Genomic DNA, 13,329 nt, shown 5'->3' with positions numbered 1-13,329 from the left:
AAGAGGCACAAAACGCGAAGTAAAATAAACTAAATAAAAAAAAATGCAGGTGAAGTTCGTGCATTCCGTTGTGGCTTATGGGTTACCCAGATGTTTATGCATTTTTTTTTTGCCACTGGCTACTGAATAGACCTTTTTCACTAATGTGTGAGCAACAGAGATATGCAGCAACTACACTTAATGTTAAAGTTTAAATTTAGTGTGGATTATCAAGTTTTACTCCCGAGCCGCTCAAATGTAATGTGGCACTTTTGTGGAGTGTGTATATCCCGAAAATTATGCAAAATGCAACTTTTTTTTTTAATTGCCACTATATTGTGGAGAGATATGGATTTTGTGGTTAAATTATTACTTAATACATCTTTTTATCTTGTCTTAAAGTAGTCAGCATGTGGACCTGCAGTTTAAAATGAAATTTCTCAGTCAGACCTTCCTCAGAGGCTGTAGGAAGGCCAAGATTAAGATTGAGGGATAACGTTGAGATGGACCTAAAGGAAATCGGTAAGGATGGAAAAGATTGGATTGATCTTGCTGAGAATAGGGACAGATGGAAGGCTCGTGTTGTTTCTGTCGTAAACCTTCGCATTTAAGAAGGCTAGAGATTTAGTTAGTTTAGTCAGTTGTTATAAATGGTTTTCCATTATGCAGTATTGAATAGTTCCTTCTTGAATTCCAGATTCCACAGCAGAATATATCCATGGGGGCGAGTGCAGAAGCCCCAGGACAGAAATATACCAAGGAGGTTTGCACTGTGTTACGGTTCTCATCGGAGTGTATGACAGAAAGACAGGGGCGCCAGTTATAGGTGTGGTGAATCAGCCATTTTATCGAGAAGACGAGAACACAAAAATGTATGTATTTACGTGAGAAAGGTGTTTATTATGTATGGATGTAGTGTTGACAGATATACAAAATGTGTTACCGTTTACATGCTATAAATTTTCTTTATCAGGGAAAGACTTTATGACTGCTCTATATATGCATTGCAGTATTTGATTTATTTTCATGAAGAAAAGACAAGATTTTTCTTTTTGCCATTGTACTTGCAGGGAATCACCAAGAACTTTTCTGTAGTGCTATAATATCTATTTGAGACACTCTATTCAATATTTATTTTAAGCATAGACTTTCCATATGCAGTTCTGTATTGTCATACCACGAAGTCAAACAATCATAAGGTTTTACTATCTTGCATTTCATATAGGTGAATCTTATGAAAGTACCAGCTTAGTTTCAGATTGGGAATATTTATTTTGTGCAATGAGAGTACATTTAAAATGAAATCTTGAGACTTTATTCACCATTATACCACCAAAATTGTCATTTTATATACCACCTTTGAACCTGAAATGCTACTGACCACATTGGTGTTCAGTTCACTATCTTATCATTGACAGTTTCAGGTTCACATACTGGTCCAGTTTATAAATTTGGGAGAATTGGAATTGTACACATTTCAGGGTGAAACGGATTGATGTTGGCATATTTTTGTGTCATTTGCATTTTATCATCAATATACAGGGTTTGTCCAAGAAGTATCGTGACTGAAGTCATAAAAAGAATTTTATTGAAGATATATGTACAGTGTGTTAAACTAAAGACAAAAAGGTTAAAAAACAGCAACTTACGTGTGTGAGTATGAGATTTTTCGTACTACGTTTCGGAGGTTACACTACCTCCTTCTTCAGGTTAGACCGATGTTATTCAGACACCTAACATGGTGCCTCGTCGTGAAAGTGAAGGTTAAGGATTTAGGTTAAAATGTTGTGTGAAGGACACTTTCTAAAAAATAAAAGGAATGTAAATTACACATCTAAAACTGCGCAATCCCATAAAAAACAAAAGAACGTCCCATGTTGAAGTCGTTGAACTGCCGACCAATGCTCGGGGTAGGCGAATGCACGGTGTCAGCCCATAGCTGGAGAAAGAAAACTTCTCCTCCTCAGTCCTTCCGAACTGGGGCTCGGGAGTCACCAATCCAAGGTGAAATCAACTTCCACCTCGGCGGCTTTCCTAACCTCAGGAGTAACACGGAAGCCCATCTCGTCCCTATTCACTGCGGCTTTATCCCATTTTTTAAAGAAATTAACCCAGCCGTCTTCTAAATTCCCATCGTCCCTATTAAGTTTGTTCCAATTTTTCGCGCATATATAGGCAGCTTCATATACATTTCGGTCCAATTTATTGTTAACCTCCCTAATAACTTCCCTTTTAGCAATCTTATGTCGGTTGACCAATATGTGTTCAGATAATCCTGTTTTGGGTATGCCCTCCTTTACGTCCTTATCATGCTCTCCCCACCTAACTTGCATATTCCTCCCGGTCTGCCCCACATATTCCTTTCCGCATTCACACACTATCCTGTATACTCCCTTCCGCTCTTCAGGGTTATTGCGCCCCTCCCTTTCTTATAAGAGGTAAAATGTTTTTCGATACTCCGGGGAGCTCTTGTCCCACATTTAATCCCGTAACCCCTCACGGACTTTTCAATTTTCTCGGAAATACCTTTGAAGTATGGAATCCCGACATAACATGTGTTCTTTTCACCGTTTCCTACCACAGTTTTTTCCCCCCCTTTTTCATTTTGCGATGCTTCTTGCCTAATAATCTTTTTTGCTTTCCTAGCTACTTTTTCCAGGTCGCGGATAGTATACCCATTCTTTACCCCCACTTTCCTTATCCATTCTCCTTCTTTCTCTTTCTCGTCATTGCATAGTCTTTCGGCGCGAATGAAAAAGTTAAGAAAAACATTTAGTTTAGTCCTATTCGAATGTTGGGATCTCTTATGGAGGTACAGCTCTCCAGCCAACGGTTTATGAAAGACCCCGGTTACGATCCGTTGTCCGGTTTTAGTAAGCCACAAGTCAAGAAAGTGGATCCTTCCGTTGGCCATATCTTCTCTAGTAAACCCAATTCTGGGGTCCTGCCTCCCCAATTGGTCGAAAATGCTGTCAAGTTTGATTTCATTCCCTATGATGAGGATGTCATCCACGTACCTCCCATAATATTTTACTCCCCCCACCCCTACATGTTCCATAGCGGCCTTTTCGACGTAGTGCATGAAGATGTTGGCCACAAGGCCCGAGATGGGATTGCCCATGGCCAACCCTTCTTTTTGCCGGAAGATTTTATCGTTAACATAGAAGTAATTGTACCCCGTAATGAGAAAAAACCATCGGACATACTCCCAGGCGACCAAGATTTCAACGTTTTGGTCAATTAGCCATCTATACAAACAATCTCCCGCTTTGTCCCGGGGGACACTGGGGTATAGATTAATAACGTCGAAACTACAGATTACGTCCCGTTCATCCATGGTGAGTTTCTCGATAGTTTCTTTGACCATGAAAGAGTTTTTGACGCTATACGGGGTGTCCATATTCATTTTTCCCATTCTCTTAATCATTTCTTTAGCTAAACCATATCCCGGATGGGCATACATGGGGATAATGGGTCTGAGGGGTATCCCTTCCTTATGGGTCTTAGGTATCCCAAAGGCCGTAGGAATATTCCCTTCCTTAAAGAAATTACTTAAGGGGGTTAAGGAAGGGAATATTCCTACGGCCTTTGGGATACCTAAGACCCATAAGGAAGGGATACCCCTCAGACCCATTATCCCCATGTATGCCCATCCGGGATATGGTTTAGCTAAAGAAATGATTAAGAGAATGGGAAAAATGAATATGGACACCCCGTATAGCGTCAAAAACTCTTTCATGGTCAAAGAAACTACCGAGAAACTCACCATGGATGAACGGGACGTAATCTGTAGTTTCGACGTTATTAATCTATACCCCAGTGTCCCCCGGGACAAAGCGGGAGATTGTTTGTATAGATGGCTAATTGACCAAAACGTTGAAATCTTGGTCGCCTGGGAGTATGTCCGATGGTTTTTTCTCATTACGGGGTACAATTACTTCTATGTTAACGATAAAATCTTCCGGCAAAAAGAAGGGTTGGCCATGGGCAATCCCATCTCGGGCCTTGTGGCCAACATCTTCATGCACTACGTCGAAAAGGCCGCTATGGAACATGTAGGGGTGGGGGGAGTAAAATATTATGGGAGGTACGTGGATGACATCCTCATCATAGGGAATGAAATCAAACTTGACAGCATTTTCGACCAATTGGGGAGGCAGGACCCCAGAATTGGGTTTACTAGAGAAGATATGGCCAACGGAAGGATCCACTTTCTTGACTTGTGGCTTACTAAAACCGGACAACGGATCGTAACCGGGGTCTTTCATAAACCGTTGGCTGGAGAGCTGTACCTCCATAAGAGATCCCAACATTCGAATAGGACTAAACTAAATGTTTTTCTTAACTTTTTCATTCGCGCCGAAAGACTATGCAATGACGAAAAAGAGAAAGAGAAAGAAGGAGAATGGATAAGGAAAGTGGGGGTAAAGAATGGGTATACTATCCGCGACCTGGAAAAAGTAGCTAGGAAAGCAAAAAAGATTATTAGGCAAGAAGCATCGCAAAATGAAAAAGGGGGGAAAAAACTGTGGTAGGAAACGGTGAAAAGAACACATGTTATGTCGGGATTCCATACTTCAAAGGTATTTCCGAGAAAATTGAAAAGTCCGTGAGGGGTTACGGGATTAAATGTGGGACAAGAGCTCCCCGGAGTATCGAAAAACATTTTACCTCTTATAAGAAAGGGAGGGGGGAGGGGCGCAATAACCCTGAAGAGCGGAAGGGAGTATACAGGATAGTGTGTGAATGCGGAAAGGAATATGTGGGGCAGACCGGGAGGAATATGCAAGTTAGGTGGGGAGAGCATGATAAGGACGTAAAGGAGGGCATACCCAAAACAGGATTATCTGAACACATATTGGTCAACCGACATAAGATTGCTAAAAGGGAAGTTATTAGGGAGGTTAACAATAAATTGGACCGAAATGTATATGAAGCTGCCTATATATGCGCGAAAAATTGGAACAAACTTAATAGGGACGATGGGAATTTCGAAGACGGCTGGGTTAATTTCTTTAAAAAATGGGATAAAGCCGCAGTGAATAGGGACGAGATGGGCTTCCGTGTTACTCCTGAGGTTAGGAAAGCCGCCGAGGTGGAAGTTGATTTCACCTTGGATTGGTGACTCCCGAGCCCCAGTTCGGAAGGACTGAGGAGGAGAAGTTTTCTTTCTCCAGCTATGGGCTGACACCGTGCATTCGCCTACCCCGAGCATTGGTCGGCAGTTCAACGACTTCAACATGGGACGTTCTTTTGTTTTTTATGGGATTGCGCGGTTTTAGATGTGTAATTTACATTCCTTTTATTTTTTAGAAAGTGTCCTTCACACAACATTTTAACCTAAATCCTTAACCTTCACTTTCACGACGAGGCACCATGTTAGGTGTCTGAATAACATCGGTCTAACCTGAAGAAGGAGGTAGTGTAACCTCCGAAACGTAGTACGAAAAATCTCATACTCACACACGTAAGTTGCTGTTTTTTAACCTTTTTGTCTTTAGTTTATATATTTGTGAGTAATTCGCACATTATCAGCATGTTACAGTGTGTTAATATTCCTCAAAATGTGACCCTCCTGCATCAATACACCACTGCCAGTGCTTTTTCCACTCTTCATACGCTCCCTGGAAGTTGGCAACCGCAAGGCTGTTCAGGCACCCTGTCGAAGCTGCTTCGACTGCCTCAATCGGCCCTAAACGATGTCCTTTCAGGCTTCTTTTGATCCGAGGGAACAAAAAGAAGTCGGGAAGGGGGGGGGGGGGTCATATCTGGACTGTAGGGTGCTCGCCACAGCATTGCCACATTGTGTTTGGCCAGTGCCTCCTTCACAATTAGCATCATGTGACTGGGTGCATTGTCGTGATGCAGCAGCCAGGAATCGGCAATCTCCCTTCAGACGTGGCGGACCCTAATCCTCAAACGTTCGAGCACTTCTGCATAAAATTTCCTGTTCACTGTTTGTCCAGCAGGAACAAACTCCTTGTGCACCACACCTTTTGCGTCAAAAAAAGATGATGAGCATCGATTTCACTCTTTGATTTGCTCATGCGGGCCTTTTTTGGTCGAGGAGAGGTGCTTGTGTGCCACTCAGCACTTTGCCTTTTGGTCTTCGGATCGTACTCAAAAATCCAGGTTTCGTCACCGGTTATTACTCTGTCCAAAAGATTTGGATCGGTCTCCAAACGTTCCAGCAGTTCACGACAAATCCTCACACAGTGTTCCTTCTGCTCGTCTGACAAAACCTTTGGCACCAACTTCACGCACCTTCCGCATTTGCAAATCATCGGTCATAATTGAATGCACAGTGGATTTCAGTAAATTTAACTCCTGTGCTATCAAACAAACACTTAACAGGCGATTACTGTTCAGAAGTTCTCGCACTTTGGATCGATGTCAGATGTCCAGCACGTTGTTCATCTTCGATGTCTTCCCGGCCATCTTTGAATTTTTTATACCACTCAGAAACACACGTTCTGGACATGGCTTCATCTTTGTAAGCCTCACGGATCATATCATGTCTCCGTAGCAGATTTGTTCAGTTAAAATTTGATGGGACAACTCTGATCCATTGTTTGCTGCATCTTGACTCTCGATGTGAGCACTAAACACACTTTCACTTGAGGCGCGACCTACACACTCCAAAGGCTCGGAGGCAACTGAGCTGGGTCTCCTAGCTCACGTGATGTCCTGCAACACCGATCCCACCCACAGAGACCTCCCTCCACCCCTTTCCATTGGCCGGACAAAATCAATCCCGATACTTATTGGACAAACCCTGTACATGAAAAGCATGTCATTTTTTAGCATGAGGCATAGGATGGCCTGTTGTTGTACAATACAGTGTGTCTGGCTTAAAAGTTTAATAAAAGAAAAATTAATAACTTGTAAGTTTGTTAAGATATTTGCGTATAGCTTTCTTCTACCTATAGAGTAACTCAAAAAGTTTTTTTTTTACATACGTAATACACTTCGATATGTGCACTCTTAGTTGCTTGACAGATGTCCAACCTCTATTCAAGCTCGGACCATATGTTGTACAGCATTACTGGCGTAATATTCCGGATTGCATCACAAATGTGATGTCACAGGTCAGGATGGTCACAAACTTGTGTTTTAATATACTTGAGACTTTACAAAACCTCACAGAAAAAATAAGCAGAGTAATGTCCAGGGATTTAGGGGGCTAAGCTATAGGAGCACCTCTCCTAATCCAGCATCCAGGAAACTCACGGTCCAGGAAATCCCTCGCTTCTTGCTCGTAATGGCACAGTGCTCCTATCGCTTTCTGTAGGTAGAAGAAAACTGTACGCAAATTTACAAGTTATTATTTTTTTCTTTTATTATATTCTTAAGCCGGACACACTGTATTACATAATGTTCAACAAAATGTTACAGTATTGGTTAAGGGTGTGATAATAGGTTGAAAATATGGAAGATTTAAATAACCATTCAAAGATTTTAGATGCAGGTAGCAAAAAAAGGATTCAAGATTTGATATTTGGGTGGCAAATCTGAGGTTTGAACTTTCGGTGGCAATTTGGAGGTTCAAAATTTGAAATTTGAGTAGGGAATATTTTACACAGATCCTGCAGGGTTTACCCGTTTATCCCTAGTTCAAAGTGCTATTCTCAAATCCACATCAGATGCCAATATTTTCATGTAGATGCACAGTGTGATAGGGCAACTGCGACCTTGATTACAAATTCAGACAACCTTTTTTTTTAACTTTTCTCAATCTATCTGGGTTGTAAGGGTGACCCTTTCTAGAGACACCCAAATGTCACCCTCTCTTCCATGTAGTACACCCAGGACTGCATTTTGCAGACTAGCAAAGCTCTGATGCCTGGACCTACAGCCAGTATAATTCTTTGTGGGGCTCGTCTTGTGTCATCCCTATATATTTGTGATTGCCCCTTCATCCATCTTATCTTGTCAATATTCATCCTCATCTTCGCAATTAGCCAAAAGTGGCAGAAAAGCGAACTAAAATAAACTAAATCAATCACAATCTATTACGAGTTATGTGGCTCCTGAAGAAGCCACATGATTGAGTAAAAACTGGAGAAAGAAAAGGTATCCACGAACCCATACTTATTTCTTTTAATTTCTAATTGTGGATGTTTGTGTGGTAACAAATTTACATATGCTGTCAATTCCAGCTGGAACGGTAGATACTTTTGGGGACTGAGCTACCAAGGACACAACATTTCGTCACTCAGCGGGAAAGAGGTTTTTAGGAACGACATGCAGAAGGTCATAGTCATCAGCGGGAGCGAATCGGAAGATCTGAAAAGTGCCCTCAGGAAAAAGTATATTGTCGTGGATGCTTCCGGAGCAGGATACAAGCAGATGTGCGTTGCCATAGGCCTAGCTGACGGCTATTTGCTGTCGAAGGGGACCACGTTCCGCTGGGATACTTGCGGACCTCACGGTTTGCTGCATTCCATTGGTGGAGGCGTGGCGAATTATTCAAAGTGCATGCTTTTGGAGGAGTTTGATAGCTTGGACTTGCCAGTGTCACGTGATTTTGAAATCAGTTATCATTCTGGAGACGACGATACGTTAAAGGGATCTAAGAAATGGTGCAATACAGGAGGAATAATCGCGTACAGAAATCCATTGTTCCTGAACGACCTTTTGAAAACGATTCAGCCATACATTGTCACTTAGAAAAATTACCAAAGAAAGCGAGGCTATAATTGTAGGTGCAACCAGATTAGGTCAAAATCAAAATTTATTTTTTGCTATCTTTTCTTTGTTGTGACGCAAAGCAATGTGAAAAATGTTGAAATCATGTTGGTCTTAAAAGATGTAATAATGTTATGATATTGTTATATAGTCTATACATATGTATATGTGCGTACCTTGTGCTCATGTTACCAGAATTTTTGTTATTGTTGTATTTGTAAAATACTATCTTTGTTATGTATTCATAATTTTATTTTTAAGCTTTTAAATGCATTTTCTTGCTCTGAAATTGATTTGCTATTGAAGGATCTAGTCATATTTGATGAAGAAGAGACAGACAATAAGATTATTGTGCAATGGCCTTTATTGAAGAACAGAGATCCGCCACAATTAAGAATATATATATTTACATGAATTTTTATTTTATCGCACTAGTCATAGTATGCTTTCGTGTGCCAATAGATTTTATGAGAAACTTAGTACTTATTAGAATATATATTATTTTGTCTTAAATGGTAGTGTTTGCATTGTGCAATACATGTATTATACATTGTAACAATATTGAAAATGTTCCATACTTTTTATGATAAATCAGTTTACGTAAGATTCCATTTGTCAATTCAGGATCTAGCATGCTTCAACATGTCATTTTCTGTTCTTTTGATTGCTTTTTTTTAAAAAAAATAATCCAGTCAGTGGGAAAGACTCAGGGTGGAGCTCCCTTGATTACCCAACTTCACATCAGTTCACATAGGGGAGCGTGGGGTTGATCACATCACAGCTACTTGACCAAAATCAAGGATGTACGGAGTCCTATGTGCTTTCCTGGCATAGTACAAGGGTCAACTTCATGTATTCTCAACTAGAAAGCTTCAGTATTATTTTCTTAAGACAAAAAAGTGCCATGTTGAGAAGTAGTAAAATGGAAATGACAAGCAACGCTTAACATATCGTCCACTGAGAATGTAAATATTCTATGTCCAATTTTTCCTTTTACAGGAGAGCCCTTTACAGTTTGACATGAAATATTTATTGAACCTTTGTCACGATTGTGCTGAAAGTTTGTGCCATTCCAAAGGCTGCTATATTGAAGCCTCTTTATAAATAAGTAGTTGTTTGGTTAGGTATATATGCTGTAATTAATTAATTTCAGATAGAACTATTTAACGCAACACCGGCTATGATTTGAGTGTGCCAGTGTTCTCTATCTACCAGATTTAACACTGCGTTCTGGAAACGAGATGGAGATGAAACAATTTCATTATAAATTTTTCATTTGGTAGCAAAGTAAAATAAATAATTCATATTTTGGGAAATCAATCAACTACTTTGAATCCACTATTATTAAAAATTCTTTTGGTAACAAGAAAAGTAAGAACCGAAGACCACTATCATTGCTAAGCGACTGAGGTTAGAATGCAAGTGATTTATCTCATACCAGATGGCACTTGTAGTTGGTTGAGGAAATTGTCGTAAGGTTTCATTGGCTGTTGGAGTTTGCATTCTTGTGGCTGCTTCCAAATTCTGCACATGGATTAAAAAGACACTCATTATATCAGTATTGGTTGTATGTAAGCAACAGACAATTGCAGAGATGAAACAATTGCATCCTAAATAGACTACAGTCAAAATATCTCCATTTGTTCACAATTTGAAGATAGGACATTTGCATTTTCAATGGACGATATGTCACTTGGGAATAAACCAATCGACAGAGACATTTGATTCGTGAAAAATGTCACTTGTTGCTTCAGTGTGAAATCTCCCATATATAGGGGGACATTTATTTTTAAATTTGTTTATTACATGAAGGCAAACAAGTTTTCTTAACAGCATTTTCTTGTTGAAGGCTCATTTTGATACACCGAACCTTTGAAAAACTGCATTTTTCTATTATTGTAGGGAATTGACTTAATATTTTTCAGAACTTGTGCTAGAGCCGTAAGCAATACATTAACTGGAGACTTTGTCTTCATGGGCGTTAGATTTCAAAACTGGATTTTGACTTATATCGAAACAAATATACAATGTACCAGCTCTGATTACCAAAACTGAAAACTTACATGAAATATTGAAAGTAATGTATAGAAAAAAACATTACAAATACAAGCAAGATTTACATGAAAAAATTCACATGTTAGGTTCACAGAACTATGAAGAAATAAATAGTACAGTGTGTTTCAGGAGTCCCACAACCTTCAATTTGATTGCTTTTAACAAAAAATGGGAGAAATATTCACATTGGGTTTTCTGCATTATGAAGCCTCATCTACCGAGATATCTTTTAATTGTTACTTCAATTCTAGAAATTCTAGAAATCAGTTAAGGGCTTTGGTCAGATTTAATGCCAATTTTAGGGGAGGAAAAGTCATAAAGTTTTGCAGTGCCATAATTTATGGTTTTGTGACAGGCCATGCTAATCTGTGGTTTGCTGCTCATAAGCGTAACATGCATCACTGGATGGGTTTGTAAATAACTATTTTATGCATGAAGTGTTTTGGATCCTCCTCTAAACTGTAAGTCCAGTCTCAATTAGCCTATCTATGTATAAAGTGGACTTAAAAACTCAATTACAATTTACGAGTGAAGTTAAAAGTGATATTTTAGTGGCATGTATTTTTAAGAAAATAGTAATTTGGTCTCCCTAATGGAATAGTGGTAATGTTGGCCCCATTGCATTGTAATGAAGGGGTCCCAGCTTCGATACCCGGTGGAGAGACATATTGGTTTGGATTCCACTTGAAATCTAGGTTCAGTCCTGATTAGCCTATCTATGGATAAAGTGGACTTAAAACAAGAACTCGCGAAAATAGTAATCCAGAATTTTGCCAGCAAACACAGGCAACATGTACGATACAACCACATGAAAATTATGAATCATAATTTTGCCCTGAAATGGTACTTCTGATAGGATTCTTTGTTGCACATGGCTACACTGATGTGATTTCAAACACTTTATTCCATTCCAAGTGTACTGGTATAATGGGACACACATTGACCAAGAGGCGTGATCTAAGTAGTGTTACCAGTTGAAACAAAATTTACCATCGAAAATAACATTTAAGGGCAAAAATTATGATTTATGAATTTTCGTGTAGATGTATGATCAGTAGAGAGGCATGCAAATTTAGTTTTTGATGAAAACTCGAAATATGAAATAACATGCTGTAATGTTCATATTTCATTTTTCTGCCCTGTTTTGTCACGAAATAATGCGAAATATACTCTAAAAAAACTAAATTTACCGTTTATATACAGACGCAACACTTTCTGAAGTTGAAGTAACCTGTGAGATATGCAATTCACGGAAAATTGATTCTGCTGTAAATATTTGAGAAGCAAAAATGGACCGCTTTACACAGGAATAAACTTAATACTCTGGTAACTACATATATGTGCTATTAGAAGGGTTAAGTTTATTTTGTGAAATAACTGCAGTTTTTAAATCAAATTTAGGATTATATTCACAATTTTAAAACCCAAAATGTCATTTTATATAGCACTTTTGATGTGATTATTCACCGCTATAACACCGAAATCTTATTTTATTTACTGCTTTTGAACCTGAAATAGACTGTTTTTGTACCGAAATTTTGCTTTTTTATTTACCAAAAATATGTGCCTCTAATGATCAGTTACATGTTGCCTACATGTGCTGAATTCTGGACTGTCCCTAAAGTATCACACTTTCATTTCGAAACACAGTATTTCAGTGCACTCCTAGTACAACAGCCGTTTTATGGTTCAGGTCTGGGAAACTACTTTACTAGCATGATACATAAGCCGAATCACGAGCTGCCTCCCTGAGGGTGTAATGGTAATGTAATCGAGGGATCTCAGGTTCAATACCTGGTGGAGGGACACAGTGGTTCGGATCCAATGTTAAACTGTAGCCCCGATTAGCCTATCTATGCATTAAGTGGAATTGAAACAATAATTCAATCAAATCATGTGCTATATTCTGTGGCCTTTGCTCCTTGAAGCAGAGATATCACCCGACTCTCGGATACTGAACACATTCCGTGTGATGGTAGCATCTTACAGACATGCAAAACCATCTTCTCTACTGGCTCAGGCTCTGGGATGAGAGTAGACTTTGGACTAGGCAATGATGAATGGTGCCAATTTCCAAATACGATGTGGCAACTCTTTGCTTGCTTTGCCTCTCCCAAAGTGGCACTAATGCATTTTCATCTAGCTGCCTGATTTCATGCCCACACTGCTATCAACATGAATAAACTTATACGAAACTGCTGCTTTGTCATTTCATGATTAGACAGAAAAGTGGAATACTTAGTGCAATAAAATGGTGTAAAAAAGATTGTAAGAAGCAACAAGGAATGTGTTCATTTTAAGACTTTTAAGTTACAAAAATTACTTTTCAATATTATAATTTTGTTGTAATTGATTTTCAAATAAAAATTTGTGTTGCCGACTACTCTGTTGGAATATTTTTTAAAAATAAGTTTGAGAGAAATTCAAAATGTACTTTAAAGAATGTGTTGTGATGGAGTGACTGAAGATGTATAGGTATCGTGGAACCATGTAATTGGGTGGTTGTTAATATAAGCTATTACTTTAACTTTGTTTACAGCATATTTTCAAGTATTTCCTTCTACTTACAAGGTGTGCCAAGTCCAGCGCCAGAGACCAAATCTGTAG

General features: G+C 39.1%; 1 protein-coding gene across 4 annotated transcripts in view; it reads left to right on the top strand.

The window, feature by feature from the left end:
- Ipp (inositol polyphosphate 1-phosphatase) overlaps positions 1-13,238 on the top strand; it is a 34,740-nt gene extending 21,502 nt beyond the window's left edge. For 2 of the 4 annotated variants that reach the window (XM_083111812.1, XM_083111811.1), the window contains exons 5-6: positions 677-851; positions 8,139-13,238. In XM_083111812.1, the coding sequence (XP_082967938.1) occupies positions 677-851; positions 8,139-8,649 (686 nt within the window). In that variant the 3' untranslated portion in view covers positions 8,650-13,238. The remainder of the gene's footprint in view (positions 1-676; positions 852-8,138) is intronic. The other 2 variants (XM_083111810.1, XM_083111813.1) reach the window with 2 other exon arrangements.
- Positions 13,239-13,329: the final 91 nt, after the last annotated feature.

The sequence above is a fragment of the Lepisma saccharinum genome, chromosome 25 (assembly GCF_977018435.1).
Source record: "Lepisma saccharinum chromosome 25, izLepSacc3.1, whole genome shotgun sequence".
NCBI classification, from domain to species: domain Eukaryota; kingdom Metazoa; phylum Arthropoda; class Insecta; order Zygentoma; family Lepismatidae; genus Lepisma; species Lepisma saccharinum.
Note: the sequence above shows the minus strand (reverse complement) of the source record. Positions and strands in the feature narration are given on the sequence as shown.